This window comes from Rana temporaria, chromosome 11 (assembly GCF_905171775.1).
Source record: "Rana temporaria chromosome 11, aRanTem1.1, whole genome shotgun sequence".
Lineage (NCBI taxonomy): Eukaryota > Metazoa > Chordata > Amphibia > Anura > Ranidae > Rana > Rana temporaria.
This window is the reverse complement of record NC_053499.1, coordinates 151790630-151815590: the sequence shown is the minus strand read 5'-3', so window position 1 is coordinate 151815590 and position 24961 is coordinate 151790630. Positions and strand designations below refer to the sequence as shown.

The 24961-nt window shown below is 45.8% G+C and overlaps 1 protein-coding gene across 1 annotated transcript in view; it reads right to left on the bottom strand.

Annotated features, from left to right (window-relative positions):
- Positions 1-389: 389 nt before the first annotated feature.
- Positions 390-24961, bottom strand: part of VPS35 (VPS35 retromer complex component) — a 162550-nt gene continuing 137978 nt past the window's right edge. The window contains exons 13-17 of the mRNA XM_040329463.1: positions 17709-17831; positions 10954-11133; positions 9117-9356; positions 3428-3571; positions 390-649 (exon numbers count right to left, since the gene is read on the bottom strand). Coding sequence (XP_040185397.1) covers positions 470-649; positions 3428-3571; positions 9117-9356; positions 10954-11133; positions 17709-17831 — 867 coding nt within the window. The 3' untranslated portion in view covers positions 390-469. The remainder of the gene's footprint in view (positions 650-3427; positions 3572-9116; positions 9357-10953; positions 11134-17708; positions 17832-24961) is intronic.

Here is a 24961-nt window from a genome sequence, read left to right as displayed (position 1 = left end):
TCATACTGGCGTGATACCGAGCACCATTCGATCCGATCCGCCAAAAAACAGACAGATGGTGGAACTATTCCCCATCTGTCTGGTGAAGGAGAGGTGATCCATTTCCATCCGATTGCCCTGCTCAGCGGGAATCAGTAGAGAGCAAGCGGATCCCACTTAACGGAAGCGCCCGTGTGAAAGGGGACAAAATAACTTTGTACAGTACCAGACCACCACCAGTGCAGTACAAGCAGATAGATCAGGATCTACAGAACAATAACCTCCATTCCAGGCACCTCCGTTTGGACACAGCTCGAGTAACATTTCAAAGTGCTCAGAACAATTTGGGAATCGATGGCTCGCATACTTGGCCATTTCTCAAGGCACAATCTATGGACAAGGAGAGCTTTAAAACAAAAAAAAAACGAAAGTCAATAAACAGAGCGGATGAACATGAGAGTGCGGTGGGGGGGGGGGGACAGGATGTTGCTTAAAGAACAAGACCCTCATAAACCGGCCCTTCCGATTCCGGGGAGTCTTTCCGTACACGCAGGTGCTCCAGGGTGTTGTGAAAGTGTTTGTTGATCTGCTCTGTCTCTTCGCAGGCCTCCAGGTTCGGGAGATCTTCTCGAATCTTCTGGATGAGCTGGTTCAGGACCTGGATGGTGACCTGTGAAGAAGAAGACGACCTTATGGACTTAGGACAATGTAAAAAATGATGCCGCCATTATCCATTTTTATAAAAAGGGCACAATGTGTCCCATTTCTTTTACCCAACCACTCTGAAGAACATTTTTCAATTTGTTTTAACCACTTAAGACCCGGACCAAAATGCAGGTAAAGGACCCGGCCAGTTTTTGCGATTCGGCACTGCGTCGCTTTAACTGACAATTGCGCGCTCGTGCGACGTGGCTCCCAAACAAAATTGGCGTCCTTTTTTCCCACAAATAGAGCTTTTTTTGGTGGTATTTGATCACCTCTGCGGTTTTTATTTTTTGCGCTATAAACAAAAATTGAGCGACAATTTTGAAAAAAATACAAATATTTTTTTCTTTTTGCCATAATAAATATCCCCCAAAAACATATATAAAAACTTTTTTTTCCCTCAGTTTAGGCCGATACGTATTCGCTGTTTGTATAGGTTTCAATTGTGCCTGTGAAATGGCATCTCCCATCAAGAGATACCTTCTACGAGGGGCGCATGTGCCATGGTGACGTCAGCCCAGCTGATCGTGAAATCAGCTTTTGTGCTATGACGTTTGGTGCATGCGCAGTTCATCCTGGCCAAATAAGTATAGACTTCCATTACTTTATCCAAGCACACATATTGATAGAGAGATAGAGAGATATAGACAGGTGGGGAGAGAGATGGAAAGACAGACTGGGAGATTTAAAGAAACCACTAGAGAATGCGAGAGATATTGCAAGAGAGAGAGAGAGCGAGAGAGAGATATTGCAAGAGAGAGAGAGAGCGAGAGAGAGATATTGCAAGAGAGCGAGAGAGAGATATTGCAAGAGAGAGAGATATTGCAAGAGAGAGAGCGAGAGAGAGAGAGAGAGAGAGCGCAAGAGAGAGATATTGCAAGAGAGAGCAAGAGAGAGATATTGCAAGAGAGAGAGCGAGAGAGAGAGAGCAAGAGAGAGATATTGCAAGAGAGAGAGAGAGAGAGAGAGAGAGAGATATTGCAAGAGAGAGAGAGAGAGCGCGAGAGAGAGATTGCAAGAGAGAGAGCGAGAGAGAGAGAGCAAGAGAGAGATATTGCAAGAGAGAGAGAGCAAGAGAGAGATATTGCAAGAGAGAGAGCAAGAGAGAGATATTGCAAGAGAGAGCGCGAGAGATATTGCAAGAGAGAGAGATATTGCAAGAGAGAGAGCGAGAGAGATATTGCAAGAGAGAGCGAGAGAGATATTGCAAGAGAGAGCGAGAGAGATATTGCAAGAGAGAGAGAGCGCGAGAGAGATATTGCAAGAGAGAGAGCGAGAGAGATATTGCAAGAGAGAGAGAGCGAGAGAGATATTGCAAGAGAGATATTGCAAGAGAGAGAGCGAGAGAGATATTGCAAGAGAGAGAGAGCGAGAGAGATATTGCAAGAGAGATATTGCAAGAGAGAGAGCGAGAGAGATATTGCAAGAGAGAGAGAGAGCGAGAGAGAGATATTGCAAGAGAGAGAGAGAGCGAGAGAGAGATATTGCAAGAGAGAGAGAGAGCGAGAGAGAGATATTGCAAGAGAGCGAGAGAGAGATATTGCAAGAGAGAGAGATATTGCAAGAGAGAGAGCGAGAGAGAGAGAGAGAGAGAGCGCAAGAGAGAGATATTGCAAGAGAGAGCAAGAGAGAGATATTGCAAGAGAGAGAGCGAGAGAGAGAGAGCAAGAGAGAGATATTGCAAGAGAGAGAGAGAGAGAGAGAGAGAGAGAGATATTGCAAGAGAGAGAGAGAGAGCGCGAGAGAGAGATTGCAAGAGAGAGAGCGAGAGAGAGAGAGCAAGAGAGAGATATTGCAAGAGAGAGAGAGCAAGAGAGAGATATTGCAAGAGAGAGAGCAAGAGAGAGATATTGCAAGAGAGAGCGCGAGAGATATTGCAAGAGAGAGAGATATTGCAAGAGAGAGAGCGAGAGAGATATTGCAAGAGAGAGCGAGAGAGATATTGCAAGAGAGAGAGAGCGCGAGAGAGATATTGCAAGAGAGAGAGCGAGAGAGATATTGCAAGAGAGAGAGAGCGAGAGAGATATTGCAAGAGAGATATTGCAAGAGAGAGAGCGAGAGAGATATTGCAAGAGAGAGAGAGCGAGAGAGATATTGCAAGAGAGAGAGAGCGAGAGAGATTGCAAGAGAGAGCGCGAGAGAGATATTGCAAGAGAGAGCGCGAGAGAGATATTGCAAGAGAGAGCGCGAGAGAGATATTGCAAGAGAGAGCGCGAGAGAGATATTGCAAGAGAGAGCGCGAGAGAGATATTGCAAGAGAGAGCGCGAGAGAGATATTGCAAGAGAGAGCGCGAGAGAGATATTGCAAGAGAGAGAGCGAGAGAGATATTGCAAGAGAGCGAGCGAGAGAGATATTGCAAGAGAGAGAGCGAGAGAGATATTGCAAGAGAGAGAGCGAGAGAGATATTGCAAGAGAGAGAGCGAGAGAGATATTGCAAGAGAGAGAGCGAGAGAGATATTGCAAGAGAGAGAGCGAGAGAGATATTGCAAGAGAGAGAGAGCGAGAGAGATATTGCAAGAGAGAGAGAGCGAGAGAGATTGCAAGAGAGCGAGAGAGACACAGACACACAGCCAGGGAGGTGAGAGAACACTAAAAAGAGAAAATCTATTTGGTCATAGAACGGAGCTGAAAGCCGACGTATAACATTCATCATCCCAATACCAGATCTAGTGTTAGCAACTTCTTTGCTCCCTCCTGAAAGAGAACGAGGGAGAAAGTTTAGTGATGAGAAGACGGACGCACCACATCGTTTTCCTTCTCGTAGAAGTAGATGTATTTGTTGAGAATTTCTATGAAGAGCTGCACTTGAAGGGAAGGGTCCATGCACTGATTAGCAATCTTCAGAGCCTTCTTCAGACACTCCATGACACGTTTGCCGCTGTGAATCTACAATAGAGAAAAATCAGACAGGCGGTGATTGGGAGGAAATACCGGGAAAAAAAAAAGTTCAGCGTTTTCTCACAAGGATTAAAACTTTGATTCAAGACAACAAAACCAAATAAATATAAACTTCCATTCCTTCATCCAAGCACACATCAAAAATTTCTTTAGCCGTGGTTGCTGTTGGATGTTTAAATAATCATTTAACGTTTGTAGCCTCTTGGCTTCCCTTTTTAGGGCTATGCTTGCCATACATGGTCTCAGTGTGGGTATAACATGGCCACCCTCCTCAGCACCTTCCCATGGTGAAATACAACGCTGGGCGCCAATGTAGCCAAAATGGGAATTGGGAGACAAGGATGCACAATGCTGAAGTTTTCTATTCGGGTTGAGGTCAGGACTCTGTGCAGGCCAATCAAGTTCCTCCACCCCAAACACGCTTATCCCATGTCTTTATGGACCTTGCTTTGATGATGCCACACAAGACCAGGGCCAAGAGGTGGTGGAATACAAGAGGATCTCAGCGGGACACCGCTGAGTATCAGAAATGTGCCACCTGGACCACCCAGTAAGATCCACTTTAACCATCTCCTTTATACAGGGTAAAGAAGGCTCCAATCTCCCACATCCCCCGCCCACAGCGCATCACCCCGCAATATGAAAAAAGTAACGCACATGCACACAGGTTGGATGAGACAATGACTCTCTTGCAGCCTTGAGTAATTCATCACTCCATATAATACAGTGTGACCCTGAATACAATGGCCCAGATTCAAGAAGCAATTGCGCCCGTGTAACCATAGGTTACGCAGCGCAATTGCTTACTTGCTCCGGCGTTACGAATGCTCCTGTTTCAGGAACATCGTAACGCCGACTGCAGCCTAAAATCTGCGTGGCATAAGGCTCTTATGCCACGCTGATTTTAGGCTGCATTCTTGCGTTGACCGCTAGGGGGCGCTCCCATTGTGATCAGCGTATAGTATGCAAATTGCATACTAACACCGATTCACAATGTTGCGCGAGCCCTGCGTACGCAATTTACGTCGTTTCCGTACGGCGTGCTTAGCGTAAGGCTGCTCCTGCTAATAGCAGGCGCAGCCAATGCCAAGGATACCCGTCGTTCCCGCATTGTGAAATTTGAAATCTTCGTCGTTTGCGTAAGTGATTCGTTAATGGCGCTGGACGCCATTCACGTTAACTTTGAAGCAAATGATGTCCTTGCGACGTCATTTGCCGCAATGCACGTCGGGAAAGTTTCCCGACGGAGCATGCGCTCTACTCTCGGCGCGGGAGCGCGCCTAATTTAAATGATTCCCGCCCCCTGGCGGGATCATTTACATTGCGCGCGCTTACGCCGGGCAATTTATGGAGCTACTGCTCCGTGAATCGAGGGCAGCGCAAAATATGTGCGGGGGCGCAGGGCAAAATCGTTGCCCTGCGCCTCCGCAAATAGAGCGCAAATGTACCTGAATCTGGGCCAGTGACGACTAACAGAACATTATGAACCAAACACATAACTCCATGCGATTTCCAAGAACGCAAGGAATCGAGCCGGAATCTCCATGTGCTGGACTAACAATGCAGCTAGCTTACGACAAGACGATGTCTTTCCAAAGGGATATATTAATGCCGCGCGTGTCAGAAAGGCCTGACTTGTGTTGCAAACCAACAATTTTAAAAAAGGTCAAACCAGTAGGAAAGTCAAGTATGGAACTGACGCTCATATGAAGAGGAGGACCTTGTCTGAATAGGAGGACGCTACGAGGCCAGCACTGAAAGAAGAAGTGCAAAAGTGGGCAGAATTCTTTGTTTCTGTTACCGTATATACTCGAGTATAAGCCGAGATTTTCAACACATTTTTTTGTGCTGAAAATGCCGCCCTCGGCTTATACTCGTCACATTTTTGCGCCTGATCTCCCGGACTTTGGGGACCAGGTACTGGCTGGCCGGGCCGTAGGTCTCCTGGACCCCAAATATGGCAAACATATAGCCCCACTCCTTCTCTACAAGTGTGCAAAGTTTGTTGTCCGTGGGACCTAAGGCCGGGGAGCACCGATTTTTCAAAATCAGGGACCCCTTCTATAGACTCTCATGTTAAACGGTCATTTCTCCAGTAACTTTGGGGACCCTGTACCGGCCGGCCGTAGGTCCTCTGGACCCGAAACGTGGCACACATGCAGCCCAGTTGTTCAGCACATTTTTTTTTTTGTGCTGAAAAAATTACTCGAGTCACCTTCTTGCGCCTGATCTCCCGGACTTAGGGGACCCGGTACCGGCCGGCCGTAGGTTCCCTGGACCCCAAACTTGTGACACATGTAGCTCCACTCTTCCTCTACAAGTTTGCTGTCTGGGGGACCTACAACCGGCAATTTTTCAAAGCCGGGCACCCCTTCTATAGACTCCCATGTTAAATGGTCATTTCTCCGGTGACTTGGGGGACCCGGCTCCGGCCGGTCCTAGGTCCCCTGGACCCGGAACTTGACACACATGTAGCCCCATTTCTCCTTTACAAGTGTGCAAAGTTTACCTAGAACCCCCAAATTACCTAGAACCCCCAAACATACACACACACACACACACACACACACACACACATATATATATATATATATATATATATATATATATATTATATCCACCTGCTTACTGGGCACTTTAACCCCCCTCCTGCCCAGACCAATTTTCAGCGCCGACGCACTTAGAATGACAATTGTGCGTTCATACAACACTGTACTCAAATTACATTTTTATCAAACAGGAATGGTTTTACAGGTGGGAGGCTATAGCCGATGGCAATAATCACATTAAAAAAAAATCCAACAGCCTGCCCATACATGGTTAGAATCTCGTCTATGGCCGGCTTACGTTGGGACCACTGGCCTGCCTAATGGGAATAGGCGTGCTCAAGTTATCAGCAGAGCAGGACAGCCTTATTCATCGAGTGAACATTTAAAATAGCGTACATGCTGTAAAGTCTTGTGTTGAAAGGCCCTCTTTGCAACAAGAATTTTTTGGGTTTTTTTTTTTACTCAGTTGTGGTCCAACCTGGAATTTTTTTTATTTTTTTTTACTTTTTTCTGCTTTTTGCACAAAAGTCTCTAAATGGAAAATGTTGACACCTTTTGTGCAAAATTCACTTTGCTGATGCCTTGTTCTCCAATGCACGTCGCTGTGAGAGGTGAGGAAGGTCAAACAATGAAAGGATGTAAAAAAAAAAAAAAGCCACAAAAAACAGGCAGGATGTATTGTACAATGTTCCCTTCCAAAGCTGGAGACAAAGTACAAGAAAAAGGCGAGAAAGCTTTAAAAGAATTCAGCGTGATATCCCGACTTGCCGCCTCTAATGCATCTGCCATGATTTGGCTCTGGATGTGTGCAGAGATTATCTACATAGAAAATAGAGCTTTTTTTCAGCTTCGGAAACCTACTGGAGAAATCCTCTTATGAAATTCACAGCAATGAATGAATTAAACAATCGCCCGAGTCTTGTGTGTTAAGTACGCTCAGCTTCAGGCAGATATAACAAAAACGTTAATTAAAGCGGTTGTAAACCCGCATCAAAAAAAAAATGTTTTTCTCCTGCAAGGCAAAAGTCATAATGAGCTAGTATGCACCGCATATTAGCTCATTATGAAATACTTACCTCAGAACGAGGTGTGTAGAACTTACCTGGTCCATGCCGAGCGGGATATCATCTTGACTCGGCGTGTCTTCCAGGTATCGCCGCTCCAGCGCTGTGATTGCGGGAGATTTAAATTCGGCAAGGTCCGGCGGCTGCCGGTCCTTTAGCCGAGGATCCCCCCTGCGCATGCGCCGCTGCAATCAGCGGCGCATTGCGAGGGGAATATCTCCTAAACCGTGCAGGTTTAGGAGATATTCTTTATACCTACAGGTAAGCCTTATTATAGGCTTACGTGTAGGTAAAAAGTAAAAAAAGTGGGTTTACAACCACTTTAAGTTACATATTCAAAATAAAGAACTAAATGCAACTAGCTTCGTATTGAGCTTGAATTATGTTTTTGTATTTAGCGCTGCACCACTGGGCTCGGGTTGGAAGAGAATGGGTAGGCACCAGGAGCCAATCAGGTCCTTCCGCAGTGCACTACGCTGTCAGAAAGACTGAGCCAGGTTCTGCTGCTTTTTTACTGCCCCGTCAGTAGGGAGGGGTGTGTCCTAAAACAAACCTAGCTCATTATGAAATACATACCTTGGAACGAGGCGCGGGGAACTTACCTGGTCCATGCCGAGGGAGAGGTCATCTTGCCTCGGCATGTCTTCCGGGTAGCGCCGCTCCAGCACTGTGATTGGCTGGAGTGGTGATGACGTCACTCCCGCACATGAGCGCGGGAGACTTCTGTCCGGCAAGGTCCGGGTGAGTGCCGTAGCGGGAACGGTTCTGGGAGGACGTCAATAGTCCCAGAACTGTACGACAGCGCTGTAGCCGTTATAGCGGCCTCTGCAAGTGGTTAATCAAATTTCCACGGAATGCATTTAGGCAAATATTGATTGTTCAGGAACATACCAGGACATATTGCGAATCATCCTGTTGTATTTAAATAATGCAATCACTATGGTACTTCTAAAATCTGGCGTGGGTGCAAATTATTCGAGTCGCATTGCGTAAGGTGTGAAATTGTGTCAAATCGCTGGAGTAGAGAAGATGGCCTTACATGTGGAAGGTGTACAGTGCGGAAAGCCCACCCCTGTTTAGAGATGGTTGCTTAAAGCGGGGGTTCACCCTTAGAGGGCACTTTTCCCCCTTCGCTTCCTGCTCGTTATTACTAGGGGAATCGGCAATTTATTTAAAAATATGTGCAGTACTTACCCGTTTACGAGACGCATCCTCTCCGTCGCTTCCGGGTATGGGCTTCGGGAATGGGCGGTCCTTCTTGATTGACAGGTTTCCGAGAGGCTTCCGACGGTCGCATCCATCGCGTCACGATTTTCCGAAAGAAGCCGAACGTCGGTGCGCAGGCGCAGTATAGAGCCGCACCGACGTTCGGCTTCTTTCGGCTACGAGTGACGCGATGGATGCGACCGTCGGAAGCCTCTCGGAAGGCTGTCACTCAAGAAGGAACGCCGGCTCCCGAAGACCCATACCCGGAAGCGACGGAAGAAGATGCAGCTCGAAAACGGGTAAGTACTGCACCTATTTTAATATAAATAGCCGATTCCCCTAGACCGAACGAGCAGGAAGCTAAGGGGAGATTTTTTTTTTTTTTTTAAATGGGTGAACTCCCGCTTTAAGTTGTCCTCTTTCAAGGAGAAAAGATGACTTGTATGGCTATAAATCTAGGGGTATGTTCTCGACGCACATTGGAACTGAAAAAGCTACATAGTCGAGAGGTGAAAGATCTTCAACAAAGAAGTTGAATGCAACTTACTGATTCTATCTACAGCAGGGATCTCAAAACTGGTGGACCTCCAGCTGAGGCATGATGGGACTTGACGTTTTGCAGCAGCTGGAGGGCTGCCAGTTTGAGACCCCCCCGATCTACAGTACACCATGACCTGGATAAAAGGAGAACCTTTACAAAACATGTCTTCTCACCTCCTCGCCGTTCTTGTCTGTGTTGCGCGCGGACCAGAAGAGGTGGGCCGACGTGCTTACAGCTCTGCACTGATCTGGCTTCTTCAAAAGTTTGGAGGCGGCGAGGGCGCATTGCGTTCTCAGTGGTTCATGGTTCTCCTCGCTGAAACATTTCATCTTCTCAAAGGTTCCGATGATGAGGACAATGGCTGCCAGCTGAGCCTTGGAGTCGCTGATCTCGTCCTCATACAGGGAAAAGGCCTGCCCAAAACAAAGCCATGCAAATAGTAAGCACACAGGCTTTCTAGGTCCTTATAGGCTAGCATTATATCACTAGGCCTAGCATACACTGATGGATTATATTAGTTAATAAAGGGACATACTAATTAATACATATATGCAATAGCTATATAAATTACAATAGAGTGTATAGTATTACAAGTATTTACATCAGCAAGTGACCTTTGTTCTATAAAGAAGTAGAGAACTGAGCTTTTGCAGTGAAATCATCTTTACTGCAAAAGTGTTTAACCCCTTGCTTACTGGGCACTTAAACCCCCCTCCTGCCCAGACCAATTTTCAGCGCTGTCGCACTTTGAATGACAATTGCACGGTCATGCAACACTGTACCCAAATTAAATTTTTATCATTATTTTTTTTCCCACAAATAGAGCTTTCTTTTGGTGGTATTTGATCACCTCTTTACCCTTTCTGTAAAAAAAATGAAAAGGGAAGATTAAAAAAAAAAAAAAAAAAACTATATTTTTTATATTTTGTTATAAAAATTTGCAAACAGGTAATTTTTCTCCTTCATTGATGTATGCCGATGAGGCTGTACTGATGGGCTGCATTGATGAGCTCGGATAGGCGGCACTCGTGGGCAACGATAAGGCGGCACTCGTGGGCAACGATAAGGCGGCACTCGTGGGCAACGATAAGGCGGCACTGGTGCGCAACGATAAGGCGGCACTGTAGGGCATTGAAAGGTGGCACTGATGGGCACTAAGAAGTGGCACTAATAGCTGGCAGTAATGGGCACTGATCAGTTACACTGATAGGCAGCATTACTCGGTGGCACTGATTGGCATCACAGGTGGGCATTGGTAGGTGGCACTGATAGGTGGCACTGGCAGGCAGTATTTTTGGGCACAGAGGAGGCAGGTGTGCCTTCCTCACGCTCTCAGCGTGAGGAGAAAAATAAAAGCGATTACCGATCCTTTGTTTACATCATGTGATCAGCTGTCATTGGTTGACAGCTGATCACATGGTAAGGGGCCAGGGCGCGCATTGCGCATTCAAAGGGAAGGACGTCTATTGACATCCTCCCGGATTTTCAGGCCCGCGCTGTAGCCGTCATTTGACTATAGCGCAGACCTCTAGTGGTTAAACAAGAGGTATGGGATATTTTTTTCTCTAAATCATACTCCCCTTGGTGGACGCAGCATCGATCAGATGCTGCATTGGTCCCCTGTGGGCTCTAAGGCTGAGAACCGAGCGATCAAACACTGCCGATTGCCCAGTTCTCAGACCTCCCAGAGCAGAGAGTCAGTCACTGGCTCTCTGCTCTGCATATTGCTAGTATTTCACTAAACGGCTACTTTTAATATGAAAAGATAAATATGTCTGTTTTTACTAGACATGACATGACAAAGGACTAGAAGCAATAGCGAGATTTTTAAACTTTTTAAGAGGTTTAGCTTTTAGAAAATGAACAAACAAGGAGATTAAATCTTCAGGGAACAGCGACTTCCAAAGTCACAAATCTATAACTGAGAAGCCAGACGAGGTCAGATCAGCCAAACTGACACCCATAAAAAAAAAAAAAAAAAAAAAAACGTAAGACGCCAAGGGTCGTTACCTGAGACATGAATTCGTAGGCTACCGTCTCGTGGTTCTCGAATCCAATTTCCCCGGCTGCCAGGGCCCCTTGGAGGAAGAGTCGGAGGGGCAGCTCGGCCAATTCGGCTTTAATTAAGGCGCTGATGGTCTGGTGCGCAAACGAGAAGATCTTCTGACACTTTTTATCCCACTTGTCATCCTGTTCAGGGACACAATAAAAAAGAAAATAATAATAAGCACAAATAGCAAAACCACTTCCAATTCTGGCATTTCTCTCCTACATTTTTTTGCAATAAAACTACTTGTTAGAACCTCCAAACATTTTATGTATATTTTTGAAGCAGAGGCCCTAGAGAATAAAATGGTGGGTGTTACAATTTTTTATTTGCACAGCAATATTTCAAACGCAATAGTTTTTTTCGTAATTAAGGGCCAGATTCACATAGAACTGCGGCGGCGTAACGTATCGTAGATACATTACACCGCCGCAAGTTTTCATCGCAAGTGCCTGATTCACAAAGCACTTGCGATGAAAACTAAGCTGGCAGCCTCCGGCGCAAGGCGGGCCAATTCAAATGGGCGTGTGCCATTTAAATTAGGCGCGCTCCCGCGCCGGACCTACTGCGCATGCTCAGTTTCGCAATTCCCGTCGTGCTTTGCGCGCCGTGACGTCATTTTTTCGAACAGCGGCGCGCGTAGCGTACTTCCGTATTCCCGGACGTGTTACGCAAACGGCGTTAAAATTTTATATTTCGACGCGGGAACGACGGCTATACTTTAAACAGCAATACGATTGCTGAGTAAAGTTAGGGCAGGTCAAACGACGACTAACTTTGCGACGGGAAACTAGACAAGCAGCGACGTAGCGAACGCAAAAATCAGTTGGGAATCGCCGTAACTCCTAATTTGCATACCCGACGCTGGTTTACGACGCAAACTCCCCCCAGCGGCGGCCGCGGTATTGCATCCTAAGATCCGACAGTGTAAAACAATTACACCTGTCGGATCTTATGGATATCTATGCGTAACTGATTCTATGAATCAGCCGCATAGATAGAAACAGAGATACGACGGCGTATCAGGAGAAACGCCGTCGTATCTCTTTGGTGAATCTGGCCCTAATACACTTTAATGAAATTTAATGCAAAGAAAAAACACAATATATAACCATAATTTTTGGGGAAAAGTTCAAAGATAATGATACATCAAGTAAATAGTCACGCTTTAAAACTGCGCACAATCGTGGAATAAATGAAATGGAATTCATTCAGTGTTTACTATTGTGGTTAGCTGCGATTGGCCTTGTCTATACCATGTGATCACTGTGACCAATCACAGAGATCAACACAGTAGTGCACAATGGATGGCACGAATGAAAGCCGTCCATTGTGTACAATTGTCATGTGATCTTCTGTGATTGGTCACAGCGATTGCATGGTACCAGCAGCAGCCGGTACACTTATCGGTGGTCCGGTGGATACAGTGGGTGACAGATCACATGGCAGCGCCGCCCGTGGGGGCGCATTTCGGGAAGGATGTCATAAAAGACATCCACTGGGAACGGCCCGTGTACCACCTGGGTGTCATTTGTCAATAGGCTGGGAGGGAACTGGTTATAAATAAAATCGTTCCTTTGGGGGTTCTTCACCTCCCCCTCCCCCGATCTGTCCATTTTTTTCCCCCCACTGTACTATCACATCACAACTTTTACAAACCGCAGAAGAATTCGGAGGTGAAACAAAGTGCAGAAAATCAATAGGCAATTACTCAGACAACAGCTATAAGGCTGCTGTAGAAATGTTCATTACAGGAGCAACACCTGAAGTCCTGAGGTTTTCCTTTATCTCTTTAGAACAAAAGTTGAAAAGTGGCAATTCTGGGTTGCCATGGTAACTAGAGACCAACTACTTTAAAATCCCCAGAACTTTTTTTTCTCTCCGTCAACGATCTGTTCACATATGGTGTGGCGACAACTGCGGACATGGTGTAAATCGACAATGATACTGCGGCAATCTTTCGCGGGAAGTTGGAGCAAATACCTGTATTAGATAGGCAATACCAACCAACCCCCCCCCCCCCAAAAGGTGCCCAATGCAACACCGGAGGGGAGGAGCAATCAGGACAGCAGAAGTTCAATTTTTGGGTGGAACTCCGCTTTAAGGTCCCAGACCCAATCCTTTCATTCACTGGATTTCAGTTCTTTCAATCATGGCGGCTCAGCATCACATGTAGGCGTAACCTTGGGTAGTCTACATACAAATGAAGTGTACCTTTATTTATAGGTCTATAATTAAAGTCTGCTACAAAAATGAGGACCAGTCATTCCTTATTGCTATTACAAAGGGATGTTTACATTACAGTGAAAAAAATATATATATATATAATAATAATAAATATATATATATATATATATATTATTTTTTTTTATCACTGTAATGTAAACATCCCTTTGTAAATATATAAAATAAATCATTTTTTAAAGCGCCCCCATCCCTCTGTGTCAACACGAAAAAGTGAACGCATACGCAAGTTGCGCACGCATATGTAAACGGTGTCTGTATTACACGTGAGGTATCGCCGCAGACAATAGAGAGAGCAATAATTCTAGCATTAGACCTCCTCTGTAACTCTAAACTGCTAACCTGTAAAAATAAAAATTTAAGTGTCGCCTATGGAGATCTTTTAAGTATTGTAGTTTGTCGCCATTCCATGAGCCTGTGCAATTTTAAAGCGCGACTTGTTAGGTATCTATTTACTTGGCATAACGTCATCTTTTATGTTTCACCCAAAAAATAGAATATCTATTGTGGTTTTATTTCTTTTATGAATTAAAATTCATTCAAATTGCAATTTATCCAACAAAAAAAAAGTGATTGAACAAACGCTATGCAAATACCATGTGACATAAAAAATTGCCATTTTATTCTCTGAGGTCTCTGCTAAAAAAAAAAAAAAAAATAGGTGGACACCACATCTCTCAGTCAGTAACTGTGGAACTTCCTCTTAAACCACTCCTCTCCTGATCGCCTGTCCAATCAAACAGTGCAGCGCCGGAGCCGCGCTCGCATGCGCAGTGGGTGCCCGGCTGTGAAGGCGAAAGCTGTCACGGATGGGTGCCCACAGTGACAATGAAGACGTCGCTGGAACGCTGGAGCAGGTAAGTGTCAGTTTATTAAAAGCCAGCAGCTACACTTTTTGTAGCTGCTGACTTTTAATAAACGTAAAAAATGGGTGGAAAACCCCTTTAAGTGATTCCGTTTTCTAACAGAGGTCCACCCAAACTAAGGATAGCCTGCTTGGCACCACTGCAGAGGTGCCGCTGGTCAGGGACCTGCGGCGTGCCTCTTATACACACTCCCCCTACAGAGCTTGTCCCACCTCCAGTTTGAAAATCCTTACTATATCTGAGCCATCAATTATTATTTTATTTTTTTTATGGTTTTTAGTTGGAGTTCAGCTCTAAACTATTAAAGCCAACCAAATAGTAGTCTATGAAGCTCACAGCAATGGCAATGCTTGCATAAGCTGTAGCAGAAGATTCCTTAAATTCCATTCCTACGCGCTGGTCAGGTGACAAGGTGAAGTTAAACTGGCAGATTCTTTGCCAATAATGGCCCGGATTCACAAAGCACTTACGCCGACGTATCTCGAGATACGCCGCGTAAGTGTAAATATGCGCCGTCGTATCTATGCGCCGTGCCCACAATCCGAGATACGCCTAAAAATATGGTTCCTACGACCGACGTAACTCGCCTACGCCGTCGGATCGTGGGCGCATATTTACGCTGGGCTCCCATTTATTTGCTATGCACATATGCAAATGAGGGAAATACGCCGATTCACGAACGTAGTTGCGCCCGGCGCATAATATACGCGGTTTGCGCAAGTCGTACGTCCGGCGTAAAGTTATTCCCCATATAGGAGGCGCAATTCATGCAAAGGTATGGACCAGGGAACACAGCCGTCGTATTTTACGTCGTACATGAATATGACTAGGCGTAGGTTACGTTCACGTCGTAGGCAGTGATTCGACGTATCTTAGGCAGTTGTTTCTACGTGATTCTGAGCATGCGCACTAGGATGCGGCCACGGGACGGCGCATGCGCCGTTCATTTTAAGTACTTCTATGACGTTTGGTCCATCATTTGCCTGGGGTCACGCCTCATTAGCATGGCTCACGCCCACTTCCACCTACGCTGGCTTACACCGAGGAAACCCAGCGTATCTTTAACAGCGAGTGGGAGCGAGTGCTTTGTGAATCCAGTGCTTGCCTCTGTGCGCTGCGCCGGCGTAGCGTAAAAAAGAGATGCGCTACGGCGGCATAAATATGCGCCGATGTATGTGAATCCGGGCCTATGTTTATAGATCATCAGCCTGAATGATTATCCACCTACCATCAAATCAGTTTAGAATACAAGCTTGTTCTGTCTAGGATCTGAAAAACATTGCAACCTAAGAACGTATAGCAATCAAAACCGGAGACAACAAATCCCCTAAGGCACAAACCTCCTCTTCTTATAACATCCATGAGCAGATCAAAGACAAGTGCTTGATGTATTGCAGGTCCTGATGCCTAATAAGGACGGTTCCAACTCACTCACCAGCAGTCAGGGACAAAATAATCACGACGAGGAAAGAGGTTTACCGAGCACACGTCAATGAAAAAAAAATACTTTTGGTGCATTTTATTTTCAGTTTTCTATTGTATCTAAATATATGTTTTTAACCACTTTAAGACCAGACCTTTTCTCACACTTTTTGTTTACATGTAAAAAAAAAAAAATATATATTTTTTGCTAGAAAATTACATAGAACCACAAAAACATTATATATTTTTTTTAAGCATAGGACCTAGAGAATAAAATGGTAGGTGTTGTCATTTTTTAATGATAATTTTTTTGAATATTATTGCACAAAAACACAATAACCAATTATTTTTTATACCGAATATATTCGAGTATAAGCCGAGTTTTTCAGCACATTTTTTTGTGCTGAAAAAGCCCCCCTCGGCTTACACTCGAGTCACCTTTTTGCACCTGATCTCCCGGACTTTGGGGGCTTTTTGGCACACATGTAGCCCCACAAGTGTGCAAAGTTTGTTGTCCCGGGGACCTATGGCCGGGGAGCACCGATTTTTCAAACCCGGGCACCCCTTCCATAGACTCCCATGTTAAATGGTAATTTCTCCAGTGATTTTAGGGACCCGGTACTGGCCAGTCGTAGGTCTTCTGGACCCGGAACTTGGCACACATGTAGCCCCATTTCTCCTCTACAAGTGTGCTAAGTTTGTTGTCTGGGGAACCTACGGCTGGGGGGCACCGATTTTTCAAACCGGGGGAACCCGTTCCATAGACTCCCATGTTAAACATCAGTCTAGTCATGGGCACAGTGAGGCATGCACATGGGCACAGAGAGGCATGCAGATGGACACCCTAGGCTTATACTCGAGTCAATACGTTTTCCCAGTTTTTTGCGGTAAGCCTCAGCTTATACTCGTATATATACGGTATATAATTCTTTTTTTTTAAAATGTGTTGGGATACCTTAAAACCCCCCAAAAAAATCTCTTTTAGGTAGATTCAGGTACGAGTGCTTAAAGATGCGGCGGCGTAGCTTAGCCTGTTTAGGCTACACCGCCATAAATTAGCTAGGCTAGTAATGATTCTCAATATACTTGCCTGCTAATATACGGCGGCGTAGCCTAAAGCGGGCGGGCGTAAGGGCGCCGAATTCAAATGACTTGGAGGGGGGCGTGTTTCATGGTAATGAGGCTTGACCTCACGTTTTTGACGTTTTTCTTTCACTGCGCATGCGCCGGGCGACTACATTTCACAGTGTGCATTGCGGTTACGTACGCCGCACGGGCCTATTGATTTCGACGTGGACGTAAACGACGTAAATCCCGATTCGCGGACGACTTACGCAAACGACGTTAAAAATTCGAACCTCGCGGCGGGAACGGCGGCCATACTTTAACATTGTTATTCAACCTAATAGGTGGAATAACTTTAGGCCTCCTAAGGCCTTACGGAAACGGCGTAAACCGACTGCGGCGGCCGGGCGTACGTTTGTGAATCGGCGTATAAACTCATTTACATATTCTACGCCGGCCGCAATGGAAGCGCCACCTAGCGGCCATCCAAAATATTGCAACCTAAGATAGGACGGCGCAAGCCGTCGTATCTTAGATATGTTTAAGCGTATCTCTGTTTGAGCATACGCTTAAACATAGGTCGGCTTAGATTCTGAGTTAGGTCGACTTATCTACTGATAAGCCGGCCTAACTCTTACTGAATCTACCTATTTGTATCTGTGGTAATATTATGCAACATAAAAAATTGGAACTACCACCATTTTCGTCTCTAGGGCGTCTGCTTTCAGAAAATGTTTTAGGGGGTTTATGCGATCTTCAAGCCCAAAATGTTTTTAAACGTGTGCAAAAACAAAAACTGCTCTCGCCGTAAATAAGTTAATTGGGTCTGTATTAGGGGCAGGAAAGATTGGTGATCATGTGACCACTGACTGGCTGTCGCATGATCGGGAGCCAGTCCCACTGGCTACAGATCGTTAGTGGGGACCAAGAGCTGTCAATGACATCGCGCTCTGAGCTCACCAACCAATCGGCAGCCCAGTAAAGCAGTATGTAGGCAATAAAGCCCACCGTTTTGCCATCTCACGTGCGTGTTACACAGGCAGCAAACAGTTTAAAAGCTTAAAAACAAAAGAAACTGTCTTGAAAGTTTCATATAAGTAGATCAAAAACCATTTACTCACCACTTTGGAATTCTCCTTGTATCGGAAAGCGAGCTGATAGGCTGCAAACACTAAAGGGGGTAGCGTGTAGCGGATGCGCTGGTTCCCGCCAGCGCCAAAGTGCTTCCGAGCCGTATTCAGGATCTTAAAAGAAAAAAATTAGACATACGAATATTAATAAAAATTTGGCATAATGAGACATCCAGCAAATGCAGCAAAGTCGTGACAATTCATTAATTGGCCGTTTTGAGGAATTGAGCAAAGACAGTTATAGACCGTTTCACACTGGGGCGCTTTGCAGGCGCTAGAACGCTAAAAATAGCGCCTGCAAAGCTCCCTGAAACAGCCGCTGCCGTCTCTCTCTCGAGGGCTTTCACACTGAAGCGGTGCGCTAGCAGGACAGTAAAAAAAAAAAGTCTTGCTAGCAGCATCTTTGGAGCGGTGTGTATACCGCTCCTGTCCATTGAAATCAATGGCTAAACCGCCGGCAAAGCGCCTCTTTTTTGGTTTTAACACTTTCTCGGCTGCTGGGGGGAGGGGGGTTAAAAGCGCCCCGCTTGCGGCCGAATAGCGTGGCAAAATTGACGGTAAAGCACCGCTAAAAATAGCAGCACTTTACCGCCGACGCACCCACCGCCCCGGTGTGAAAGGGGCCTTAGGGTGCAGTGACCTTAAAAACCCTTCTTGGAGAACCTCTTAATTGCTCTATGCTGCGGTTGCCACTAGCGGGGGGTTAAAAGCTCTCCGCTAGTGCTCAAAAAACGCCAGTAAAGGGCTCTAAATCAATATTTCACTGCTTAGTAGATACTAGAGCAGCCATGGTCAACCACGGTTCTAGGGTTCCAGATTTTGGTTGGGGTTCCTTGGTCAAGTTCTGCCTCTCAGATAAGTAACCACTGACACCAATGATCTTTTTAGGAGGGATTCTTCTCAATGAAGTCAAAAGTAAGGAGCGTTCCTCCCCAGTGACCATCACACTAATGCGCCGTGAGCTTTAGATACAGCAATTAACAGCAATTATTAGCAGGGGTTGCCCGAGGTTGGCAAGGGTTCCTCTAGGTTTCAATATGTTGAAAAGGTGGTACTAGAGGATTAAACTGCCTAATGATTTCATGCTTTTCTAGATTTTCAATTAAAGCTCAACTACAAAATCATAAAGGACATACGGAAAGTATAGAAAAGAATCACAAAATAATCACATTGTATTGCTTTGGGGGCTGAAATGAAGACAGACACAGTTTTTGTTTTATCCAGCTGTATTTACAAGTGCAACATAAAACATCTAAGTGAAAGATTATAACACCAACATGTCAGAAAAAAAAAAAATCGAAAACAAAATTACTAGTTGGAAAAAGGATCACCCCCTGGACCACATTTAGCTTTCATTCCAGCCTTTAGTCTGTTGGGATTTGTCTCTACTAACTTTGCACATCTAGGCCCAGATTCTCAAAGGAGATACGACGGCGTATCTCCATATACGCCGTCGCATCTCTGAGTCGGGGCGGTCGTATCTATGCGCCTGACTCTTAGAATCAGTTCCGCATAGATTTGTCTTAGATCCGACCGGCGCAAGTCTCTTACGCCGTCAGATCTTAACTGCATATTTACGCTGGCCGCTAGGGGCGTGTACGCTGATTTACGCTTAGAAATAAGTAAATCAGCTAGATACGCGAATTCACGAACGTACGCCCGGCGCAGTACAGATACGCCGTTTACGTTAGGCTTTTCCCAGCGTAAAGTTACCCCTGCTATATGAGGCGTACATGCGGCGTACCAATGTTAAGTATGGACGTCGTTGCCGCTTCGAATTTTGAAAATTTTACGTCGTTTGCGTAAGTCGTCCGTGAATGGGGCTGGACGTAATTTACGTTCACGTCGAAACCAATACGTCCTTGCGGCGTACTTTGGAGCAATGCACACTGGGATTTGTCTACGGACGGCGCATGCGCCGTTCGTAAAAAGCGTCATTTACGTGGGGTCACATAACATTTACATAACACACGCCCACATCTTCCACATTTGAATTAGGGGGGCTTACGCCGGCCTATTTACGCTACGCCGCCGCAACTTACGGAGCAAGTGCTTTGAGAATACTGCACTTGCCTGTCTAAGTTGCGGAGGCTTAACGTAAATAGGATACGTTACGCCCGCTCAAAGATACGCCGCTGTACGTGAATCTGGGCCCTAGACTTTGCCGTATTTGCCCGCTCTTCTTTGCAGAACTGCTCACGTTCAGTTAAATTTGATGGTGACCGTTTGTGGACTGCAGTCAACAAGTCATTCCACAGATTTTCAATGGGGTTTAAGTCTGGGCTCTGACTAGGCCATGCAAGGACATTCGCCTTTTTTTCCTTCAGTATGGAACTTATTGCTGTGCGCTTTGGGTTATTGCCATGTTGGAAGAGAAACCTTCTTCCCATTAACAACTTTCTGGCAGACGTCAAGAATTTGATGGCATTTTGCGCCATTCATTTTCCCGTCTATCCGGACAAGTGCTCCAGTGCCTTCTGCAGAGAAACACCCCCATAACAGGATATGAAGGATGAGATCAGGCGTGTTCGCAACCCGCACATGCAGAGCCCACCAGGAGGTTGGCACTGCACATCGCTAATCGCAGGCAGAGAGACATTTTCCCGATCCGCGGCTGCAGAGATCAAGAAATGTCTCACTGCCTGTGATTAGCGCTGCCTGCTGAGCTGTATTGGATTTCCATCAGACAGATTGTTTGGTGTTGAAGCCAAATATGCAATTCAATTTTAAAAATCGAGAATCTTTCACACTATGTGTTTGACATCAGGGAGGTAGCACACACAGCCCATTCACTGGACACACACACACACACACACACACACACACACACACACACACACACCACCAGATTTGCAATCATCCCCACAAATGTGGAATGTGTTGCGGCGATCAGGCGTGGATGTTTTCTTGGCTGGGGTGGGGTTCCTTGCCTCCAGAACAACCGTTTGGGGGTCCCATCTTCCTCGGTACTAGCCAAGCACAGTGGCTCTAGCCGACCTTTCATTTCTGTACCCAACTCCTGATGAATGGCATATAGCCATGAAACGCGTAGAGTTTCCACGGGGTGCTCAGTCAAGTCTGGCTCATTACCTATTCACTGGCCCATATACATCTTTTATACATTCAAAATTCATTGAGTAGTATGTGTAGCGCCCCCTTACTTTCAGTATGGGCGCTATGCTAAAGTTAATGGGGAATGGGAGGATTAGTTTACTCCCATTCACGTGTGCTCACTGGTAATGCACCCCAGTTTTCTTTCAAAAAATAACGCCGATCTCCTGAATAAAAGGGTACAAACCACAAGTTATACTTTGCTTGTAAACAGGAAATGGCTAAACGGGGCTGCAAAGACTCATCAACGTTTAGGAACTTACTTCATTCAAGATTCTGCCAAGAGGATTTACTGCAGAGAAACGCATGTTTTTTTTTTTTTTCTTTGGCAAAAGCGAGGCCTAATTGGACAGGTCTAAATAGACGCAGCTCCTGGAAATGCCAATTATAACTGTAGATTGAGAAAACACGTAGGCTGTCCTCACTGGGAGGTTATAGAGAAACGTCTTCAAGCCCGGTGTATGGCGTTGATATGGTAAATTAGATCAGAATTCAGAAACCTCAATGAGGCGCCCCCTCCAGTTTCTTTTTTTTGTTTTGTTTTTTTTAGCACTTCCAGAACATGAAAAGAATTCACATGGGGCAATATTAATGTCATAAATGGGACGCCGTTTTAAGAGCGCACCAAATTGCTACCCAAGTAATATGTAATTTTCTGTATGAAAAATGTGGGAGCTGCTGAGAGGTTAACACGGGAACAATAAATACTAAATGCATGCAGAATACAGACTGGATCTGAAATATGAGAGAGAGAGAGAGAGAGAGAGAGAGAGAGACAGAGAAACGGCGCCTAGTCGGTTAAAGTTCAAATTTTAACAAGTGTAGTTTCAACTCACTTTTCAGTACAATAAACATGAATGGTATAAGTTAGGCTAGGGCTCCTGTGGTCCAGCTGGGCAGCGGTGGCGTCGGTGGGAGGAACAGCGCCCCGTCATTGGCGTCGGTGGGAGGAACAGCGCCCCGTCATTGGCGTCGGTGGGAGGAACAGCGCCCCGTCATTGGCGTCGGTGGGAGGAACAGCGCCCCGTCATTGGCGACGGTGGGAGGAACAGCGCCCCGTCATTGGCGACGGTGGGAGGAACAGCGCCCCGTCATTGGCGACGGTGGGAGGAACAGCGCCCCGTCACTGGCGACGGTGGGAGGAACAGCGCCCCGTCATTGGCGACGGTGGGAGGAACAGCGCCCCGTCATTGGCGACGGTGGGAGGAACAGCGCCCCGTCATTGGCGACGGTGGGAGGAACAGCGCCCCGTCATTGGCGACGGTGGGAGGAACAGCGCCCAGTCATTGGCGTCGGTGGGAGGAACAACGCCCAGTCATTCGAAAAGGGAGCCATGTATTCTATGAATGAAAAACAAGGCTTCCTCCGATTGGGTAAGGTGGAGAGGCTGGTGAATGTCACAATATCATCACAGCTGCTGCCTCCGTTGGTCAAGCAAGCCGTTCATTTGAACCAACATGACTATTTAAAGTTCACAAAAAAATTGGAAATGGGCTTTAAAATTATAAAATAATGTAAAACAATTTTTTGGGGACCAACTTGACTATTTAAAAAGTTCACTAAAAAAATCGGAGATCAGCTTTAAAACTATAAAATAATATACCGTATATACGCGAGTAAAAGGCCCCGTACAGACGACCGAACATGTCTGCTGAAACAGGTCCGCGGACCAGTTTCAGCAGACATGTTCGGTCCGCTGTACAGCCGAGCGGACAGGATTCCAGCGTACATTTGCCCGCCGGGCCTTTTTCGAGTGGGCAAATATTTCTAAACATGTTTAGAAACAGCCCGCTGGAATCCTGTCCGTCGGACATGTTCGGTCGTCTGTACAGACCTATCGTACATGTCCGAGCGGCCGCCATCCCTCGCATGCGTCGAATGACTTCGACGCATGCGTGGAAGCATTGAACTGGCAAGGCCGCTCACGTCGCCGTGTATCGAGTACGCACGGATTTCTGTATGATGGTGTGTACAACAGTACGGCGGACCGTTTTCATCGTACATGTTTGCCCGTGTGTACAAGGCCTAAGCTGACCCGCATATAAGCTGAGGCACCCAATTTCACCACAAAAAAATTTAAAAACGTACTGTCTCGAGTATAAGCCTAGGGTGTCCATGTGCATGCCTCACTGTGCCCATGCCTAGCCTGACGTTTAACATGGGAGTCTATGGAAGGGGTGCCCGGCTTTGAAAAAACGGTGCTCCCAGCCATAGGTTCCCCAGACAACAAACTTTGCACACTTGTAGAGGAGAAATGGTGCTACATGTGTGCCAAGTTCCAGGTCCAGAAGACCTCCGACCGGCCAGTACCGGGTCCCGAAATTACCGTTTAACATGGGAGTCTATGGAAGGGGTGCCTGGCTTTGAAAAATCAGTGCTCCCCAGCCATAGGTAGCCCAGACAACAAACTTTGCACACTTGTAGAGGAAGCGTGGGGCTAAATGCGTGCCCAGCCGGTACCGGGTCCCCAAAGTCTGAAAGATCAGGTGCAAAAAGATGACTCGAGTATAAGCCGAGGGGGGGCATTTTCAGCGCCAAAAAAATGTGCTAAAAAACTCGGCTTATACTCGAGTATATACGGTAATAATAAAAAAAAGATTTTCATGAACAAACTTGACTTGACTTAAAAAGTTCACCAAAAAAATGGAGATCGGCTTTAATAAGATAAAAATTAAAAAAAAGATGATTTTGATACGCAGTGTTCTAGCAAACTGAAAATCACGGGGTTAGATTTACATTTACTTTAAGAATAATTTAGGAAAATCTACAACAATCGCGTTTCATTTAAAGTTCAACCAGCAGATTCTCCATCGGCCTTCTTTCTGTAATAAAGCTCCTTATTTGCATTATAAACACTCTGTGGCCGAGAACCATCTCTGCAGATCTTTGTGTTAATTCCAAACTCTGATTGATTTCCTTCTATGTAAACCAGTCAGGATACCAAGAGGAGGGCTCTCCTGCAAATGCTAAGTGATTCATTATCTCAATAATTACCTATTTAATTGGGTTGGATTGATCAAACAGCTACCGGCAGGCACCAGGCAAAGGGCTTCTGGCAAAAACAAACTTAAAAAAAAACACACAGCACCCAATTCCCAACCTAAACCCGTTCTGTGCTGGAGACAAAGGTTTAACCACTTAAGACCCGGACCTTTAGGCAGCTAAAGGACCTGGCCAGTTTTTGCGATTCGGCACTGCGTCGCTTTAACTGACAATTGCGCGGTCGTGCGACGTGGCTCCCAAACAAAATTGGCGTCCTTTTTTTCCCACAAATAGAGCTTTCTTTTGGTAGTATTTGATCACCTCTGCGGTTTTTATTTTTTGCGCTATAAACAAAAATAGAGCGACAATTTTGAAAAAAAATGCAATATTTTTTATTTTGCTATAATAAATATCCCCCAAAAATATATAAAAACATTTTTTTCCCCTCAGTTTAGGCCGATACGTATTCTTCTACCTATTTTTGGTAAAAGAAAAAAATCGCAATAGGTGTTTATAGCTTGGTTTGCGCAAAGTTTATAGCGTTTACAAAATAGGGGATAGTTTTATTGCATTTTTATAAATTTTTATTTTTTTTACTACTAATGGCGGCGATCAGTGATTTTTTTCATGACTGCGACATTATGGCGGACACTTCGGACAATTTTGACACATTTTTGGGACCATTGTCGTTTTCACAGCAAAAAATGCATTAAAAATGCATTGTTTACTGTGAAAATAGCAATTGCAGTTTGGGAGTGAACCACAAGGGGGCGCTGAAGGGGTTAAGTGTGACCTCATTTGTGTTTTTAACTGTAGGGGGGTGTGGCTGTAGGTGTGACGTCATGGATTGTGTTTTCCTATATCAGGGAACACACGATCAATGACGGCGCCACAGTGAAGAACGGGGAAGCTGTGTTTTACACACAGCTCTCCCCGTTCATCTCCGGGGACCGATCGCGGGACTCCAGCGGTGATCGGGTCCGCGGGTCCCGCGGTCACGAAGCTTCGGACCGGGTCGCGGGCGCGCGCGCCCACGGCTGGGCACTTAAAGAGGATGTACAGGTACGTGCTTGTGCCCAGCCGTGCCATTCTGTTGACGTATATGTGCAGGAGGCGGTCCTTAAGCGGTTAATGAATTCCTGTGTTTTTGT